Source organism: Agelaius phoeniceus, chromosome 1, assembly GCF_051311805.1.
Source record: "Agelaius phoeniceus isolate bAgePho1 chromosome 1, bAgePho1.hap1, whole genome shotgun sequence".
Lineage (NCBI taxonomy): Eukaryota > Metazoa > Chordata > Aves > Passeriformes > Icteridae > Agelaius > Agelaius phoeniceus.
Window position 1 is genome coordinate 136,846,933 of NC_135265.1, and position 17,005 is coordinate 136,863,937.

The 17,005-nt window shown below is 37.8% G+C and overlaps 1 protein-coding gene across 5 annotated transcripts; it reads left to right on the plus strand.

The window, feature by feature from the left end:
• Positions 1–9: 9 nt before the first annotated feature.
• RMDN1 (regulator of microtubule dynamics 1) lies at positions 10–14,323 on the plus strand. 5 transcript variants are annotated; one of them, XM_054649413.2, is made up of 10 exons: positions 10–283; positions 923–1,034; positions 3,741–3,828; positions 4,779–4,938; positions 6,281–6,370; positions 7,027–7,082; positions 9,130–9,217; positions 10,774–10,804; positions 11,407–11,524; positions 11,992–12,127. In XM_054649413.2, exons 1-9 carry the CDS (start codon positions 152–154, stop codon positions 11,490–11,492), a joined length of 843 nt encoding a protein of 280 aa, XP_054505388.2. In that variant the 5' UTR covers positions 10–151; the 3' UTR covers positions 11,493–11,524; positions 11,992–12,127. The 5 variants fall into 5 exon arrangements, with proteins under 5 accessions (XP_054505388.2, XP_054505404.2, XP_054505412.2 ...); XM_054649429.2 differs by having other exon boundaries at positions 11,413–11,524; XM_054649405.2 differs by lacking the exon at positions 11,407–11,524 and adding an exon at positions 14,123–14,323 and having other exon boundaries at positions 152–283; positions 11,992–12,125.
• Positions 14,324–17,005: the final 2,682 nt, after the last annotated feature.

The following is a 17,005-nucleotide window of genomic DNA, read 5'->3' on the forward strand; positions in this document are numbered from 1 at the left end:
GCTCAGGGCCCGGCCGCGCAATGTCCGGCCCGCGGCACGGCGGGCTGCCCGGCCGGGCGGGCGGCCCTTGCCCTTGTGTGCCCCCGAGCCCGGGCAGGGCCGTGGGGCGGAGCGGCTCCTCCGCAGGCGGGGGGCGGTGCTGGCAGCGGCGATGGCGGCGCTCATGGCGGCGCTGGCGGCGCTCATGGCGGCGCTGGCGCGGCCCTTCCGCCGCGGCCCCGCCGGCCTGGGGACAGCACTCCGGCGAGAGGCGATGGGCGGCCCCTGCGGCCGGGGGACTCAGGTAGCCAGGGTGCCGCTCGCTGCGGGGAGCGCGGCCGCTTCCAGGGCCTGCTTGGAATGCGCTGCCCGGGGGGCTGGGGAGTCACCGAGCCTGGAGGTGTTTAGGGAAGAGCGGACGCGGCGCTTAGTGCCGTGCTGTATTTGGCGTGGTGGGGTTCGCTCGTAGGTTGGACTCGGTGATCTCAGAGGCCTCTTCCAGCCTAATTCTCTCCGATTCCCACGGGGTGTGGCCGCCGCTCGCCCCCGCGGAGCCGCTCCGCCGGCAGGAGGGAGGCGGGCGGAGGCTCCGGCACCGCGGGCGTAGCGAAGGAATGGTTTGTTGGTGCGAAAACAGCCCTGGGCTCGTTTGAGCAGTACGCATTTGATTTTTGCTTCATACCTTGTGTTTGCTCCGTACTTACGGTTTATGTCCAGTCTAGTGCTCTGTTCGTTTTCCGACGTAATCGTGAGCTTCTGGTGAATATACTTTAAATCCTTGCTTGATGAAGTGACATTTTGTCATATGAAGATTTTTTTAAATTTTAAAGTCTTTTTTTTTTTGTTCAGAATCTGAAATATAACCGGTGATACAGACAAGAAAAAGCTTTTTTTAACTCGGAGTGATAATGTTCATTAATACCTATCTTATGATCCTACACAGGTGCTTAGGAAAAGCCTTCAGAGAGGAGTCATGCTTTCAACAGGCTCCTTTTTGGTTTATGAAGCTCATAAGCTGATTTCTGGCTTTGCTGAGGTTCATGCAAGCTTCAAAGGTAATATTTTCTAATTTTGAAGTATATTGCATATTCTGATATGAAACTTAAAATTTTTAGTACCAGAATTATAGAGGAAAATGGTGTAATGCTTTTGATTTTTTCCATTAAGACTGCATGCAGTGTAATTTCATGACAGAATGCTTTTGAATTGGTTATGGGTGATGTGGTAGCACTTCAACAGGTGATTATTTCAGGTATAACTGAAAGCAGATTAGTAGCTCATCCTGTCGGGGATAGAACACATGCACAAAGTGGATAATAACTAATTTGTTGCCCAATCTTTAATTATGCTTATTTACTCTTACTTTAATTAAGTCTTAATGGGTCTGTTAGGAATGCAAACCAAAACTTAATCTATTTCTAGAAATTTTAGCTAGTTGAGGTTTTCAGTATGAACACTGTGTAATTTCTGTTTAATCTAGTTGAGCAATACCAAGATAGTTCCTCATATAAAATTGAGCAATGTCTTCTGTCTCCCTAACACTAAAATGCGGGAAGCAAAGCCTTGCTTTACCGACTAGAAAACAATTTAACAAGTGGTAAAATGTTTTTTTGTATCCTTTGCATAAGAATAGACTCACTGTGGGAAAGACAGTAACAATATCTTAAAAGGGGATATTGTTGCAGAATTAAAACTTGCCTGTCTAAATAAGGATTTTCAGAGTAAGCCTGACTGAAAGGAGAATGAGCCTAAACTGGATGTGTGCTCATTGTATAGTTGAGGTAGTAGCCAGTTCAGGTAACCTGTTTCTCCATGTCTTAAAAAGAGGAAGATCTTAGATGTTTATGCAGAGAGAAATAAAAATTCAGATAATAAATTTATAAAAGGATAAGGAGCGTTTCATGTGCAGGAGTATCAGTGAGTAGATCTGAAGTAGCTACTCTACACAATTAAGAAATAATAATAATGAGGAATAAAGAATTCATCATTTCTCATGAGGAATATAAACATAAATAACACTGCTTAGTTGGTCTTTTCAGTGCTCCCACATGAATCTGATATTTACATTGCCAAGAAAAGCAACACTAATGTGCTTTCTATACAAGACATGCGATAAATATGGTAAAAACAAGGGTAAAACAGAAATACCTGAAAAATACTCTAAAATAATAAAAATATAATAATGTGTATAAAACACCTTGTGGGAAATGCATTCAGAAGTTTTGAGTTCTGAGCATTTAGTCTTTAGATATGTTAGTAGTGTTCAGGTCAGCAAGCAAACATAACTATTTAGTGAAGATCATACTGAAGATGTACCATGAAGCTCATTTTGGACGCTAAAATCCAAAGCCCACATAGACCATTATCTTATCTTTGAAAGGGTTGAAAGAAGACATTTAGAGACAGCAAGGTTAAAAATTATCCAGAATGCATTGATTTATATTCTAGAATGTTTTCAAGCTGAAGAGGAGGCTTTTGTGTTCAGTCACCTTCAATGTTTTGCTTCTTCTGTAAAGAAAACTGTGCTGACTTTAAATTGGCTGCCATATTTAGTAGGCAACTTGAAAAAGAAAACCTTATAAACATGATTAATTTTTATGAAAGGGGTTAGAACTTATGTTTTGACTTCTTAAGTTTGATCATGGACCCAGGAGTAATACCAAATAGACAATAAGCATAGGTAGGTCTGTAAAAAATTAGACAAGGCTTTTGACTTAACAGGTATTTTTTTTAATGCTTTGATGTTGGCAGAAGAGTAAACTTGAAGCTTGTTCTTCTCCTGTACAGTTACATACATCAACAAAATTACCCATCTGCTTCCCTTTGGGTATTTCTCCTTCTAATTCTATCCTTTTTCATGCTATAATCCTCTGTAGTGTGGTGGTTGATAATTCTGTTTCCTGTATGCTGTTCCAAGTGCTATATTTATTTATATATTATTTATATATTATTATATTCATGCAGTTGTGGAAATTATATTTCCCCACCACTGTTGTGTTTCAGAGTATTTTCTAGAAAAGGCATAAAAATAATGGAACTTAGCTCATAAATTGATATTCTAGAAAGCCAATTCTGATTTTCAAAATTGTTTTTGCTATTAGTATCTTAAACACACAGGAGTTCCGGTAGATTGTCTTTTTTGGCGTTGTATTTGGGAAAACCCTATGGACTTCGGTCAGAAAGCCTTTAAGAAATGTTTTGTTTTGGCTTGTGAGTAAATAATAGGACTCACTCAAACTGCAGTAATGTTCTGGCTAAACTGTGGAACCATAATGAGAATGAAGACTATTTTTAGAAGTTGAGGGTTTTTCATTGTTATTGTAAGATTTAAATTCTTTACATATACTAATGAAGGGGCTTTGTTACTTTCAACTCTGTACTGCACTCTGCACTTGCTCTCCTCATCCATTTTCCATACTTTTTTTTTCTTTTCTACCATTTTCACAAGTTAAAAAATAACTTATTTCTAGTAGTCTGATGCACTGAGAAAGACACCTTGGGATGTTAAATCTGTCCAGCAACCAAAGCTGTCATGCTGAAAGCTGTTGTAGTGTCACTGGAGAGGCACTAGTTGTCATCCTCATTGTGCATTATGCATGTTGCTTACTCAATCCTGCTGTGCTTGTAAGTTTGAAGTGATGGCCTAAAAATGAGCTACATAATTTTCAGCTAAGTTGTCTTGCTTTAAAATGTTTTGGTGATAATGTCTTAATTGACTACCATTCGTTCTTCTGTTTTCACAATTTTAATTCCTTCATAAGTGGAAGATGTGATTGAACAAGCAGACTACCTGTATGGGAGTGGAGAAACTGAAAAGCTGTATCGGTTGCTGGTTCAGCATAAAAACAGGTACTTCATTGCCTTGGGACATTAGTGTAGCTTCTTTTCTGTGCTCTTCTGTATCAGTTTATCAACTGATATACTCATTGTGGAATGCTGGAGAACCTATTTTTCACCCTTAAGTAAGTAGGAAGGAAGGACTTGTGATGTTTTTCCTCCTGATGGAAAAATGAATGAAGAAAGAACTGATAGTTGTAGAAGGTGAGGGTTAACCCTCAAGTTTTTTTAGTCATGGTTGTTCATTACTCTAAGAATCCCTTAGGATACACTGCAAAATTCTGAAAGACTTTAAAGTCTGTATTAAATTGGTAAGCCAGGGGTAGTTATCTAAAGTATAATGAAGTGTAAGCAGTGTTCCAAAGCAGTATGTTAACAAAATTAAACTTTAAATCCATAAGCTTGGACTGTAACCTACAATACACCATTTGGTAAATGATATAAATAAATACTTAAAGTTACAGGTTTATGTGCTGGTGGTACAGCTCATCTGTGGTTTTTCCATTGTTTTTCTAGGAAGAATTTAATAATTTAAATACAATTAGAAGAAAAAAAAAAACCCACATAATAATTTAAGTATTCCAAGTAAGCATCAATACAAATCAGCAGAGTGCTGGAAAAAAATACCATCTAGCTAAGAAGAGAGTAGCCCTCTTTTTCCTTCTGGTGTTTTGAGTGGTACCATAGGAGTTTCTTAAATCTGTCTTTCTTTGGAGAAAACAAAAACCTTTCCTGCAGATGTGTTTGCTTTGCAGACCAGAATGGCAGACCAAAGGTATTTTCAGACAGTCTGTAATAGTGGACTTTCATTTGCTGTTTGTTACCTTGGAGTTGTACATAGCATAGCATGACAGATGATTCACTGTTGTCCTATCACCCACTTTAGATATACTTTAAAATATTACTTTTTTGCTTTGTTTCTCTGATTGCTTTAAAAATTCAGTGTTTCTGTTCCTAACCAGTGACGATGCAGAGTTGTTATGGCGGCTGGCACGGTCATCACGAGATCTGGCTCAGCTTGGTAGTACTTCTGCAGAGGAGAAGAAAAAACTGACATATGACTCCCTTGAGTATGCAAAAAAGGCACTTGAAAAAAATGAATCAAATTTTGCAGCACACAAGGTGAGCCTTGCAAAATAACTGAAATCTTGTTTAATTTCTGCTTATAGAAAACACACCAAATGTCATTGTGTTTTAGGAAACTTCAGCATAATATAACTTTTCAGCTGTGAATGAATGACACTTCTAATTCTTCCTAAAGTTTTTGGAAGATCTGAGTTCAGACTTTTCCAGGTAAACTTCCTCTAGGGAAGCAGAAACATTCAGTGCAGGACCATGGAAAGAAGTGACTGGTCAGGATGATAACAGCTGATGAAATCAGCTCCTCCTGCCCCAGCCTCACCTTAAAGATGTTGAAATGTTGTACGTCACACATTCCATGCCTTTTCTGGGCTCTGTAGAGTTTCACTGGAAATATTTCAGGCCCTGGCTACATTCTGCCCTCGTTTTGGGGGTTTTTTTTGGTTTTTTTTGGTTTTGTTTTGGGGTTTTTTGGTGTGTGCTGCTTTTCTCACTGGCAAAGAGGTAGGAAAATGTAGTCACTTGCCTTGGTATCTTGGATCAGGAGAGGACATTGATTCCCTTTACACATGCAGACCAGCAGCTTGCTCTGATGTTGATCGAGCTGTTCACAACAAATACTTACTGCTTTGCCAAAGCTCACCGGAACCCAGGCTAGCTCTGTACACTCCAGGAGTGGGGAACAGCTGGGGTCTGGGATTTGCCCACAGCCAAACCTAAAGAGCTGCAAGCTCTACAGTGCACACTGCTACAGCCACAGCAGGGACCAGGTGAAGAAGGAAGGAGGAGACTCTTTGTCTTGAGGTTCCACTGGGAAAGTTTATTCTAGGTGGAGGGAGGAGGCCAATAAGAGCGCCTCGCCCCCATGTGGAAGGGGTTTTGTTCAGATACAAGTCAGGCGGTGGATACAAACAGCTAACCAATAGGGAATCCTCAGGGGAGGAGTGAGGGGATTACATCAACTCTGTGGGGCCAATCAGGACAGGGGGAGGAGAGAGAAAGGTCACATGGGCCAATGGATGAAGGGATTTCTAAGTAGGTGTTTCAATCAGGGATTGCCCCAGGGGTGAGTGGCAGGGCACATTCAGGAAAAGGGGAAGGGTTACCTTGACAGGCAGGGAGGGGACTAGAAGGAAGGGAGGGGAAGACTTGAGGGACAGCTTTAAGGGAGGGTACAACTTAGGGAAAAACCAACTTGGGGAGAATGTGGGAGGGTAACAAAATGAACCATTTAACAGTAACTCAATGAAATAAACATGAACTGCAACACTGCTTGTGGTTGTTTGTGGCAGGGGCACAAACAGTTCTACTTGGAAGTTTTTTTAAAGGCTCTGTTAATATAGTGCTGTATTAATTTTTTTTTTTTTTGTTATTTGAATTACAGTGGTATGGAATTTGCCTCAGTGATGTTGGGGACTATGAAGGAATCAAGACTAAAATTGGAAATGCTGTTATCATCAAAGAGCATTTCCAGGTAATGCAGTTTTTTGCATATGACAAGATTAATGTGTCCAGTATGTATATTGTGTGACAGCTGGTAACTAATTTTTGATGAAATATTGAAAGCATACTTCTGTTCAGACTTCCTAGTAGCACTTTGGTTTTTGGGTTACTGTGACATATGCTCCAGAAATGCCCCAGAAACACAGAGTAGAAATTCTCTCCTGCAGTAAACTAAGTCACTTTAGAAGGGAGTCTTGAAATAGCTGAAGTGCTTCACACACCTCTTAGGACTAGATTAGTTGTAACTGTGATATTGAGAAATGGCAGTGTGGCTGTCCTTTTAACTGTGGATTATGTAACAGTAAAGGACAAATACTGGAGAAGATGAAGAACTACTAATTTTATATCACCAGAGATTATATCAAAATCTGAACATGCCAAGTCTCAAATGCAAGGTTTAATAACCTACTAAAGAGATGTGCTTAGACATCTGTCAGTGTCATCAGACTTTTGGAGGTGAGCTGATTAAGTTGTGCACTGAATAAGTGGTGTGTTGTCTTGAAATTCTACCCACCACAGTCTGGTTTAATTAACAGTATGCTAACAAGCCTATATTTAAATATATTTTAATCCATGTGTCAGAACAACTTCTTTACATATTGTGTTGTTTTTTTCTTCCCACAACAGAGAGCCGTTGAACTGAATCCCAAAGATGCTACAACAATTCACCTTATAGGGATTTGGTAAGATGTATTTTCAAACTAAAGTTAGCACATGGCACAGAAAAATGCAAGAGAATAAAATATCTTGCATTAATTACAGAACTGCTTGGAATAATATAGAATGTACTTGTAATTGATGCAAGCATGAAAACGTATTGAACAGATATAGGATGTCATGCCTTGAAAAAGTCTAGCTATTCTTATGCAGTTGTAAAGATGAAAAATAATTGTTCATTTAATCTATTTGTATGGAACTGTTAAAAAGTCCTTTTGCAGATGTTAAGTTTGCTTCATGGAATCCATAGTGGGCATCAGTGATAGGAAGTAGTAGCTCATTTTTTTCTGGAGTATGAATGGGGTCAAAACTCAGCACTGACTTTACATTGAATTTCAGTGATGGCTGCAACTTAATACAGTCCCTGAAAAGCTATCAAAAATGAGATGTATTCTGAAAATACTTTTGTTACTATCTGTCAGGATACAGTATTTTAAAAGTTATATGAAAAAAAGGGAGCTTATAAATGCATATATATTAACCAAAAATCATTGAAATTGAATTTACTTCTCAATGAAAATGATACTAAGAATCACTGTTACATAGCAGATAAATGGACTAGGAATAGAACTTTCCATACTAACCAGGCTATTCTGTGCAAGTGGTGTGATGGAAAGCAATAGCACGCACATGTTAGTGAGAGACTCTAGACGGCACTTTTGGTTATTTGTCTGAAAAAGACCAAAGATGTCACATTGATTTACCAGAGATCTCTATTATAAGATTGAGAGATTGAAAATAAAGAAAGGCAATGTATTTTTAGCCTAAAAGAATACTGAAACCCACAGTCAGTTTTTCTGTGGTTTTTTTTTTTTGATCCTAAGTATCAAAGAAAATGATAATGATGAATGCTCCAGAGTTTTTTACTAGTTCAGAACCTTTGGAATCCACCATTCATTCCCATGTGATCTAACACTTGCAATAGTCCAGATTTTTAAGCAGAAGTATATGCTACCAACTGACTAAGCCTCAAAGTCCGTTTTGAGATAGGAAGCATGTTCTGGAAAGTACTTCAGACATTGTTCCCAAGGAAAATTAGAAAATATTATCAGAAATGTTAGATTAATGCTGCTTTTGGCTCTAAAATATTCCCATGTTGTCTATTTAAATCTACTCCTTACTGAATTTCAGAGCCATCTTAAATTGAAACTGGCACTTAGTATCAGCCAGTTCTTGAGTATTTCTCTTTCTTCTTTTTCTAATCTGTTCAGGACTAAATCTGTTGCTGATAAGGCATATCTAATGACATAATTTCAACTCCAGCAGTGTATTCCATGTCTTGCCTGCCTCTCCTCCAAACATTTACAGTTACTCATTTTTCACCTCCTCTAGAATGCTCTATTTTACACAGTGAATAACAATTGTAATCTCATTGTGGGAGGCTGCTAAAGTGAATATCATTGTTTAATGTTTGCACCCAGAATGTTCTGTGCACTTGAAATGCTTCAATAAAAATGTTTAATCCTTCCAGCACCAATAAGATTACCTGTGTTACTTAGTAGATAGAAAACCAGCATAGCATGGCTTAGCCTAGAGCACAGTGGTTTGATTCTTGAATTTATTTTCATTCTTATAGATCAGAGTCTCAGGAATGTACTGCAGATCTACTTTATACTAATAATTGAGAAAAGCAAAGTAGTGTTGAGGTAAGGCAATGACATTATTCAGTTGTGTTGCTTTTGCAAATACATTAGAACAAAATACACATAAATCATTAAAATCATTCAAGCTCAAAATCTGTCTCATGCTTAGTAATTGTTCCAGTTTTAGCTACCATAGGTAGTTCCCAGTAAAACACACACCAAAACTTCTTTAGTAGCAGCTTCAGACATCTTGCTATTTTTTTTACAGGTATAAGAACATGCTTATGGAACTTGCAGTGTGTCTGCAGTTTTGACTCTTGGAACCAACAATTATGACATCCAGTTTTTATGTCCAACAACAATTCTGAGACTGTTGCTTGAAAACAAGTGAAATGTGAAGGGTAGATATAAATGTTTCTTTTTCCTTCAGGTGTTACTCTTTTGCTGAGATGCCATGGTACCAAAGAAAAATAGCTGCAACACTGTTTGCCACACCACCATCTTCCACATTTCAGGAGGTACAGTATGAAAATATTTCACAGACTGTTATTTCACCCACAAAGCTGATGATACACTTTGTACTTATTTTCCTGACAAAAACTGACCTCTGATTATGCAATAGGCATGGAGTTGTGAGTTTACAACTGTCAATAATAAAATGAGAACATGAGAGTGAGAGGTATCTAAAAACATAAAAACCTTTCATTTTCTTCAGCTGTAGCACACACAGAATAGTGTAAATTATTTTAATAGTTTTTGCATGAGAAAATAATAAACTATATGTAACTTAGCTTGTAATTACTGTTGTGCCCTGTTGGAGATAATTGTCTGTACTAGTCCAATGCTGATGATTTATATGGTGGTGTTATGCCATGTACCTATTTGCTAGTTAACAGAATTTGTCCCTTATATAAAATGTAAAAAGCAACAGCTCGCTTTGTTACTTAAGATGAACAAATACCCTTTAATTCTCTGGCCACATGTGGTGTGGGCTTTTTTCAGTTGAAAGTACTTTTGTTCCTCTTTTCTATGAAGATTCCTGCAGTCATACACCCTACAACATACTATCCACATGTTAATCCTTTAAAATAGTGCATCTAAACCAGTGTGCATCTTATTTAAACACCCCTACATATATAGAAGCTTGACAGTTAAATTGGTAATAGAAAAATTTGGTGCAGCTGTTTTAATCTTTGTTTGTTTCGAGCAACCAGTAACTCTTTTGTTCTCTTAAAGTGGGGGTGGGCAGGCTGCTTGCTGTTACACAAAAAACAAATTAGGAGCTGTTTGAAAAATAAATAAAACTCTTTAATAGAATGTCAAGCTTGTAAGTTTTCCTGAAAAACCACTCTCAGAAGAATACAAAGTGTCAGCCAGGATTTCAAATATTGCCAAAATAATGCCAGTCCCAGCATTCAGTTCTGTAGCACTTAAACTTGCTGAAGAAGTAAACTTGTACCGGTAAGATTTCTGCAGTTTCAGTACAAAAACTGTTTTGTAGATACATCCATACTTTCAAGTTCTGTGAGAGCTTTTTCCCTCCCCCTGCTCTCATTAGGAAAAGGTAGGGATTGACTGAGATTTTGGATGGGAAACTTATTGAAAATGTGTGGATATCATAGATGTTTATCCTTATGTAAGAGAGGTTACTGACTGGTGCTCTGTGGGAGTCAGTTCTCTCTCCAATATTTATTAATGACCAAAATCACAAGACTTTTTTCATCTATTAAATTTATACATGAGAAATAGATGGGGAAAACTGCAGATGTGCTGGATAGTACAAACAAAATTCAAAATTTATCTTGACAAGTTGAACTGGAAAAACACAATCCAGTTTGGTAGGAACAAATAGGATGTACTACACTTATGGGAAAAGTAGTAGGAGAATAGTTGGGTAAGTACTAGTTCTTTTGAGATGATGTCAAATCTAATTGGACATCAGTAGCATTCTGAATTAATAAAAAAACATATCATGGACAGGAACTCCTTCTTCAGGTGTGTGCATAAGACTTTAGTTTGACTATTGTGTTGAGTTTATTCTCCATTTTAAAGAATACAACTTTGTCTTTTTCAGGCTCTCCGTTACTTCCACATGGCAGAAGAAGGTAAGACCTGTGGCTCATTTTGACTGAAAAATATCTTTTAGGATTGATGACTTCAGTAAACCTCTAGCTGTCAGTATTACCTTAGTAACTGTAGCCACCAAACCCAAAACAGTATAATATGATCAGCTGATAACTGTGGTGTGCCCCTCAGCACACTGAGCTGTTACATTGCAACATTTTATCACTATGTTACACATCTAGTATAAATACCAAAGTGAAATTTATACCTTCCTGAGAATAAAGTACACTTCCCTAAGGAATTCAACAGGAGTGCAGAGAGGCAGAAGAAATAAAAAAAGGGAATTCTGTGTTACTTTTTCAGAGTTTTCTTAGGAGTTCGAAAGTCCTCTTTATTCTAAATAGAAAACAGAAAAAGCAGACTTTTTATTATTTCAGAATGTATTATGCCAATCTGACAGTTAAACTGTACACATGATATAAAATAAAATATGAACGTGTTATTTCTCCAGGAGTGAAGCCATAAGCAAAACTCGCTAGCTGAAAGATACAGGAAGACAAGGGAAGGCAGTGTTCTATGAAAGATTTGTACATAGTTAAATAATTGAAGATTAGAGGAAAGGCTCATAGTGTGTCTTCCTGAGTGTCAGGTAATGCAGCTGTGAACTGGAACAGTGAACTTCATCTCAAAATTTGCCTCCAAAACACCTCCATATGTTTTGAAACCTGACCTTAAATCCAGCAGTAGAGAAAGCCTGTGCTGTAAGTATGAACAGCAGGCAAGATTAGTCTTTAATAATGAATGATGCTTTATAAAAGCAAGGTTAAAATCTCTCCTTAAAAAATGTTTCTTCTGTGCAGCAAAAATTAAACTGGTATCTGTATGTCCTAGCAAATGTGCCCTATTTTCCCTTGCCTATACTTGCTAAGCTGGTTGCACTGCCTGTTTTACCTCCTAGGTCCAGAAAAGCCCAAAATCTGCAAAGCAAAGCTGTTATACTTTAAGCTCACTGCTTTGCTCTTTGTGAGGAATCTAGTGTCATTTACTATATTAACTAGTAAGCTGCTAATTAATATAATTGTTTATGAGAAGAAAAAAAAATCTAGCAAGTGAAAATTTTACATTTGCTTCCTTCTGATCCAAAGCCAAACCATGTTTTCTAAAACAAGTATCAAAGTATAATTTGCTGCTAATTTTCATCTGAAGCTTTTCTCCTGTCTCTATGCAGCTGATCCAAATTTCTACAGCAAAAATTTGCTCTTTTTGGGGAAAACATACTTGAAGTTAAACAATAAGAAAATGGCTCTTCTGTGGTTAAGCAAAGCAAAGGAGTATCCTGCACAGACAGAGGAGGACAAACAGGTGGGAAGTTAAGAACTGTGATCATACACATCATATATCATATCCAAGATGTATGACATCATGGCAGTGGAATGTCTTATAACAGTAACTCAGGGCAACTTACAGTTCAGCACCTTTAGCTCAGAATCACATCAACACCAAAAAAATTCTAGTATATTACTAGCCACCTCTGGAAGCTGTGGTTGGAAATACTCTGTTTTATTTCATAGCAGAGAACTGTTACCCTTTCTTCTTCATGGTAGTTCCACAGTGCCAACAACGACCCAGCCTTAGCTGTGTTACTGAAGGTCACACAGGCACCTCACTAGCCTGTTTCTGTGTGAACACAGAATCACCTTTCATGTGCCTGAAATGGGTAAGGTAGGAATTACATTTTGGAATAGCTCACAATCATGTGAACACAAGGAAGAAAAAACCCAGATGTACCAAAACTTTAACATTACAGTCCTTTCCAGGCCCCTAGAGAGAGATTCAGATGATCTGAGTAAGACAAATTAAGGTAATGTATCTTTGACAGCAGATCTCCAGGGCTAGATGTCATGAGTCACTTAATTACCCTCTGAAACTGTGCAGAAGGATTTTGGTTGGGAGGGTAGGCATCTGCTTCCTACCTAAACATTCAAAGTACTTCCAGGAGAGATAATCCATTAGACTTGTTCATACCTGATAATGCATTCAGTATAAACCAATGCAACTGCAGTTACCTTTCAAAAACAATCCTGTTAGCATCATGACTAACAAAGCCTCAATTTGCATTTGATTTTTTTATGGTTGATTGACCTCTATTTCATTTAGCATTAAAGCTGCAGTTGAGATGCAGCACTCTGAATGTCCAACATAAGAAATACTTTGGTAGGATTTTGCATTTCTCACCTTAGAAACAAACACTACCGAGACAGTGTTTCAGAATCCCTCTGTAGATTCACTAGTAAGCCTTAAACTGTTTCTTCCAAAACTGAGTTCCTTTAGTAACATCTTTCAGTGAAAGAACAAGTCTTGCATTCCTCTAGTGCCTTGCACAATGTTTAGGAATTTAATAGCCTAAAGGAGTAGTAGTCTCAGGTGTGTAAGGAATTGGTCATTTCTTCTGACAGTTACCAGTAGCCAGAGGCACACATGAAACCAGTGATCCCAAAAGCTTGTCTTTAGGAACCATTCAAAAAGTATAGTCAGGAGTGAATTCTGTGCAGTGGCCAAGTTGTTAAACCACTGATCTGCTTCAGCTACTTGTGGCCTCCTGGTACTGACATCTATTTCTTAATCTCTTAGAGGGGTGCAGAGCTGCTGAACTGAGAAAGGCAGCATTCTCTCCATTCTCTGGGTGAATGTGTAAAATGCAAAATTCATTGGAAACTAGACTTGATAGTCCACTATGAAGGAAACTGGCCTGTGCAGACACTTGAATCTTGTCTCAGCATAACGAGGTTTTCTGAACATTTGTTACCCCAGATACTCAGAGGTTATCTGGCTTACACTGTCTGCATGGCTTGCTATGTTATTACCATTGTTAGGATGGAAGTTTTTTGTGGTTTGAGAAGAGAGGAGAGGGTGTTGAGATTTTTTTCCTGTTCAGTTTGTTTTTGGGGGGTGTTTTAATATGAATGTTAGAACCATTGCTCCAAGCAAACAGAGCCTCAGAAATGGTCTCACTTCTTAGTTGCTGTCTAAAGTGTTGAAATCCCTAGGCTGGTTTGGTATGGTCAGAGGTAGGAGTTTCCTGCATGCTCCTATTGGACTGCAGCAAATCAAGAACTAGTGTCTGTATTCAACACAAATAAACTTCATTTATGTAGTAAATGAATGACACTGAAGACACTGGCTTAAGTGATTTATTCTGATTCATATTTCAAGTATTTAGCATCTTAAACTATGGAAGAAAAATGACTTGTCCTAGGACTGTCACAGCTGCAGGGAAACATTTGGGTGCTTCTGAGAGAAGTTTTGCTAGAAGAGTCTGTAACCATCTGGGACTCTTATGTTACATTTATTTCTTTCAGGTGCAGAAAGAAGCTTTGGAGCTGCTTAATTCTATATAAGAAGAAACAAGATAATGGGAAGTAAGTGCCTCAGGTTTGAGCAGCATAGGAAAAAGGCCCCAAATACTACTTCAGTTTACTGAAGCTGTTACTAAAAGTACAGCTCAGACCTTCTATCTCCCTCTCATTTCTATTAAAATCTGAACTGAAAGCTCTGTTTCATTATGTGATCCTGTCTGTTCATTTACATGGGAATGAAGGGGTCTTCATTCACAAGCAGGGTTGATAGTTAGAAAAGGCTGGGAGAGTGATAGTTAGAAAAGGCCTGGGGTTTAAATTAAGTTTTTTACACTTCTAAACTACAAGTTATTTATGAGGAATAATAAGAAATGTGACTAGTGTAAGTTTAAAGAAAGGAGGGACAGGATAATGATAATAATTATAATCCTGCAGTATTTTTCTACAGTGTTTTCTTGTGAGGTTCAATGGCCTTCAAGAGTAATAGATGCTCCTACAGATTTATCATTAAGCTGCACCATCTTAATTCCAATGGTCTTAAATGCTAGTGTTTGACTTTGCAGAAAGTGTTGTGGTTTAAAATAAAAAATGAATGAAAAAAGAACAAGTAGGGAACATCTAAGAAAATCCCTTTATGGGTGATATCACCATGTGCAGTGAGAAGCTTTGTGATGATTTAGTGGCTGTAAATGTTTGCTGGGCACACACTCTTTACCCTAGACTGTATCAACAGGAGAAATACATACTCCCAGTACATTAGAAAGTAACTACTGTGGAACAATATGGACTTCTGTTTGTAGACATAAAACTTTCTTCTTGGTCCTTCTACTGTGTTGGCAGGAATTTTCACCAGAAATACAAAGTCATCTAAATTAGGTGTCCAGCCAAACAATATATTCCAATTACCCAAGAGAAAAAGTGGACCAAAGAATGAAGAAATACTAAACATGTGGTATTCTCAATAGAACAGCCTAAAAAAAAATTACTAGAAAATACCTAGTATTTGCTTTACTAGGAAAGGGTATTGTAATTCTAGGAGTAAGATGAAGAACAGCATAAATTGCTTAGACTAACAAACCAAACAAATCTAACAAACCAAACTAAGTCAGTAGTAAAATTTCATGATTGAGAGAGAATCTGGGGCTTGAATTAAAGCCTGATGCCACAAAACTACAGTTAAAACAGGGTTTTCCCAACTACCATAAAGGAACTATTATTTTTCTATTAGTAGAACATAATAATGAAGTCATCTATGTTACAGTGTCTCAGGGTGGGTGATAGAGTGTTTGAGAGAGAATTTTCTGCATTCATATTCTAAAAAAACATCTGCATAGTTGCTTCCAGTAGCTTTGTGGCAGAGGCATCTTTATTTAGGTGCCTTTTCTACTGCTGCACAAAGGAAGAATATCCAAAGTAATAGCTGTGAAGTGTGTAGTGAAAAGTAGCTCAATTGCAGGAAGAAAGGAAACAACAAAACCCACAAACTACACAACAGCTCCTTCAAATCGTATTACTTCCCTGGTCTGATCTCCAGCCATTGCTGCCTTCCCTCTTTTTGCTGTCTTACTCACTCTCTCCAAGTATAGGTGAAATATGGGGAATTCAAGTGGGAAAAGAAAAAATTACAACACAGTCTGTCTGAAATTCCCAGAAAATGCAAGTACAGTACACAAGTACACACAGGTATACATATTGCTTTCTTTTCCTCCAGAGTCCTTCTTTCAGTCAGGCCCTTGACACCAATTCACAGGTCATACACAGGAACAGAAAGCTACTGGATTTGGTTTTTTCATGCTTACTAATCCTTACCCCCACAAAAAAACTACTGAAGGTATGAGACAGCTGAAGTTACCAAAACAATAAAACAACTACATTCTTGTGGTGTGCTGTCTTTTTTTATTTCGTTCAGTTACTCACAGATTCACAAAATTCAGCAGTTGGTAGTGGGTCACCACGTCATTCATTAGTGCAAATTCATTAACTGTGACATTTAGCCCTCCTTGTCTTTTAGGCAAGTGACACACACACTCCTGGTGCCTGGCCTTTGACCTTCTTGGTTTGTTTTCTTAAACTTCCTCCATTCTAACCAGCATAAGTGATAATTTACGTGGATTTGCACTTCAAATGAATTTAGTGCTATATAAAAATGGTTTTGCAAAAGATATTTGGTGGTGTATGAAAAACCCTCAAAGTGGTGGAAATTTCTGAAGCTCTTACAGAAAAGTTAATGTAAGACAGCAGTCTGTTTGGGCCTGCTGCACCACTGCTGTGACCAGAGCTCTGTACAGCTACAGCTCCAGGGTAAGCTGTGCATATTGAATACAAAGCCTTGAGACAATCCAATATGTAGAAAAATAAACTTTTGGCAGAATTCAGCTGCTGCATTGGAAAGATACATGAACAGATATAGCTGTTTTTTTCTGCATGTACACTTTTAACAGTGCAATATGATATGTTAACACAAGTGTGTTGAATCATATTCTAAAATCATGTGTGTACAAAATTCTGTGTAATTTAAATGTAATGGAATTTACAGGTAATATTTAAAGCGTATTACAGATGGTGATTTAAAACACATTTTTACTCTATAATAAGGAAGCACAGTTTGCTAAAAGTAGCATTTAATATAATTCACATGAATAAGGTGTTAAATTTTAGTATTTTTTTAAACATGTCTTTGCAGTTCAGCAAATATATGCCAATAAAATGCCAATAAAACTCATTTTAAAATGTTTTTATATTATTGTGCACTTATGACAAACTTGATCTACATAAAAGGATGACAGGTTTTAGATGTACTTTATTCAAATACATCTAAATTTCAGTTAAGAATTTTAGAGAAATGAGAGTATTTAATACTAAATAATATTTTTATCTGTGCAAAGC

What these genes read in the sequence shown, in the direction of transcription:
- RMDN1 (XM_054649405.2), top strand. Translation starts at nt 152, where the DNA reads ATGGCGGCGCTCATGGCGGCGCTGGCGGCGCTCATGGCGGCGCTGGCG. An exon ending in CTGGTTCAGCATAAAAACAG is followed by an intron (nt 3,829 to 4,778) that starts GTACTTCATTGC and finishes GTTCCTAACCAG; the next exon opens with TGACGATGCAGAGTTGTTAT. An exon ending in AGACAGAGGAGGACAAACAG is followed by an intron (nt 12,126 to 14,122) that starts GTGGGAAGTTAA and finishes TATTTCTTTCAG; the next exon opens with GTGCAGAAAGAAGCTTTGGA.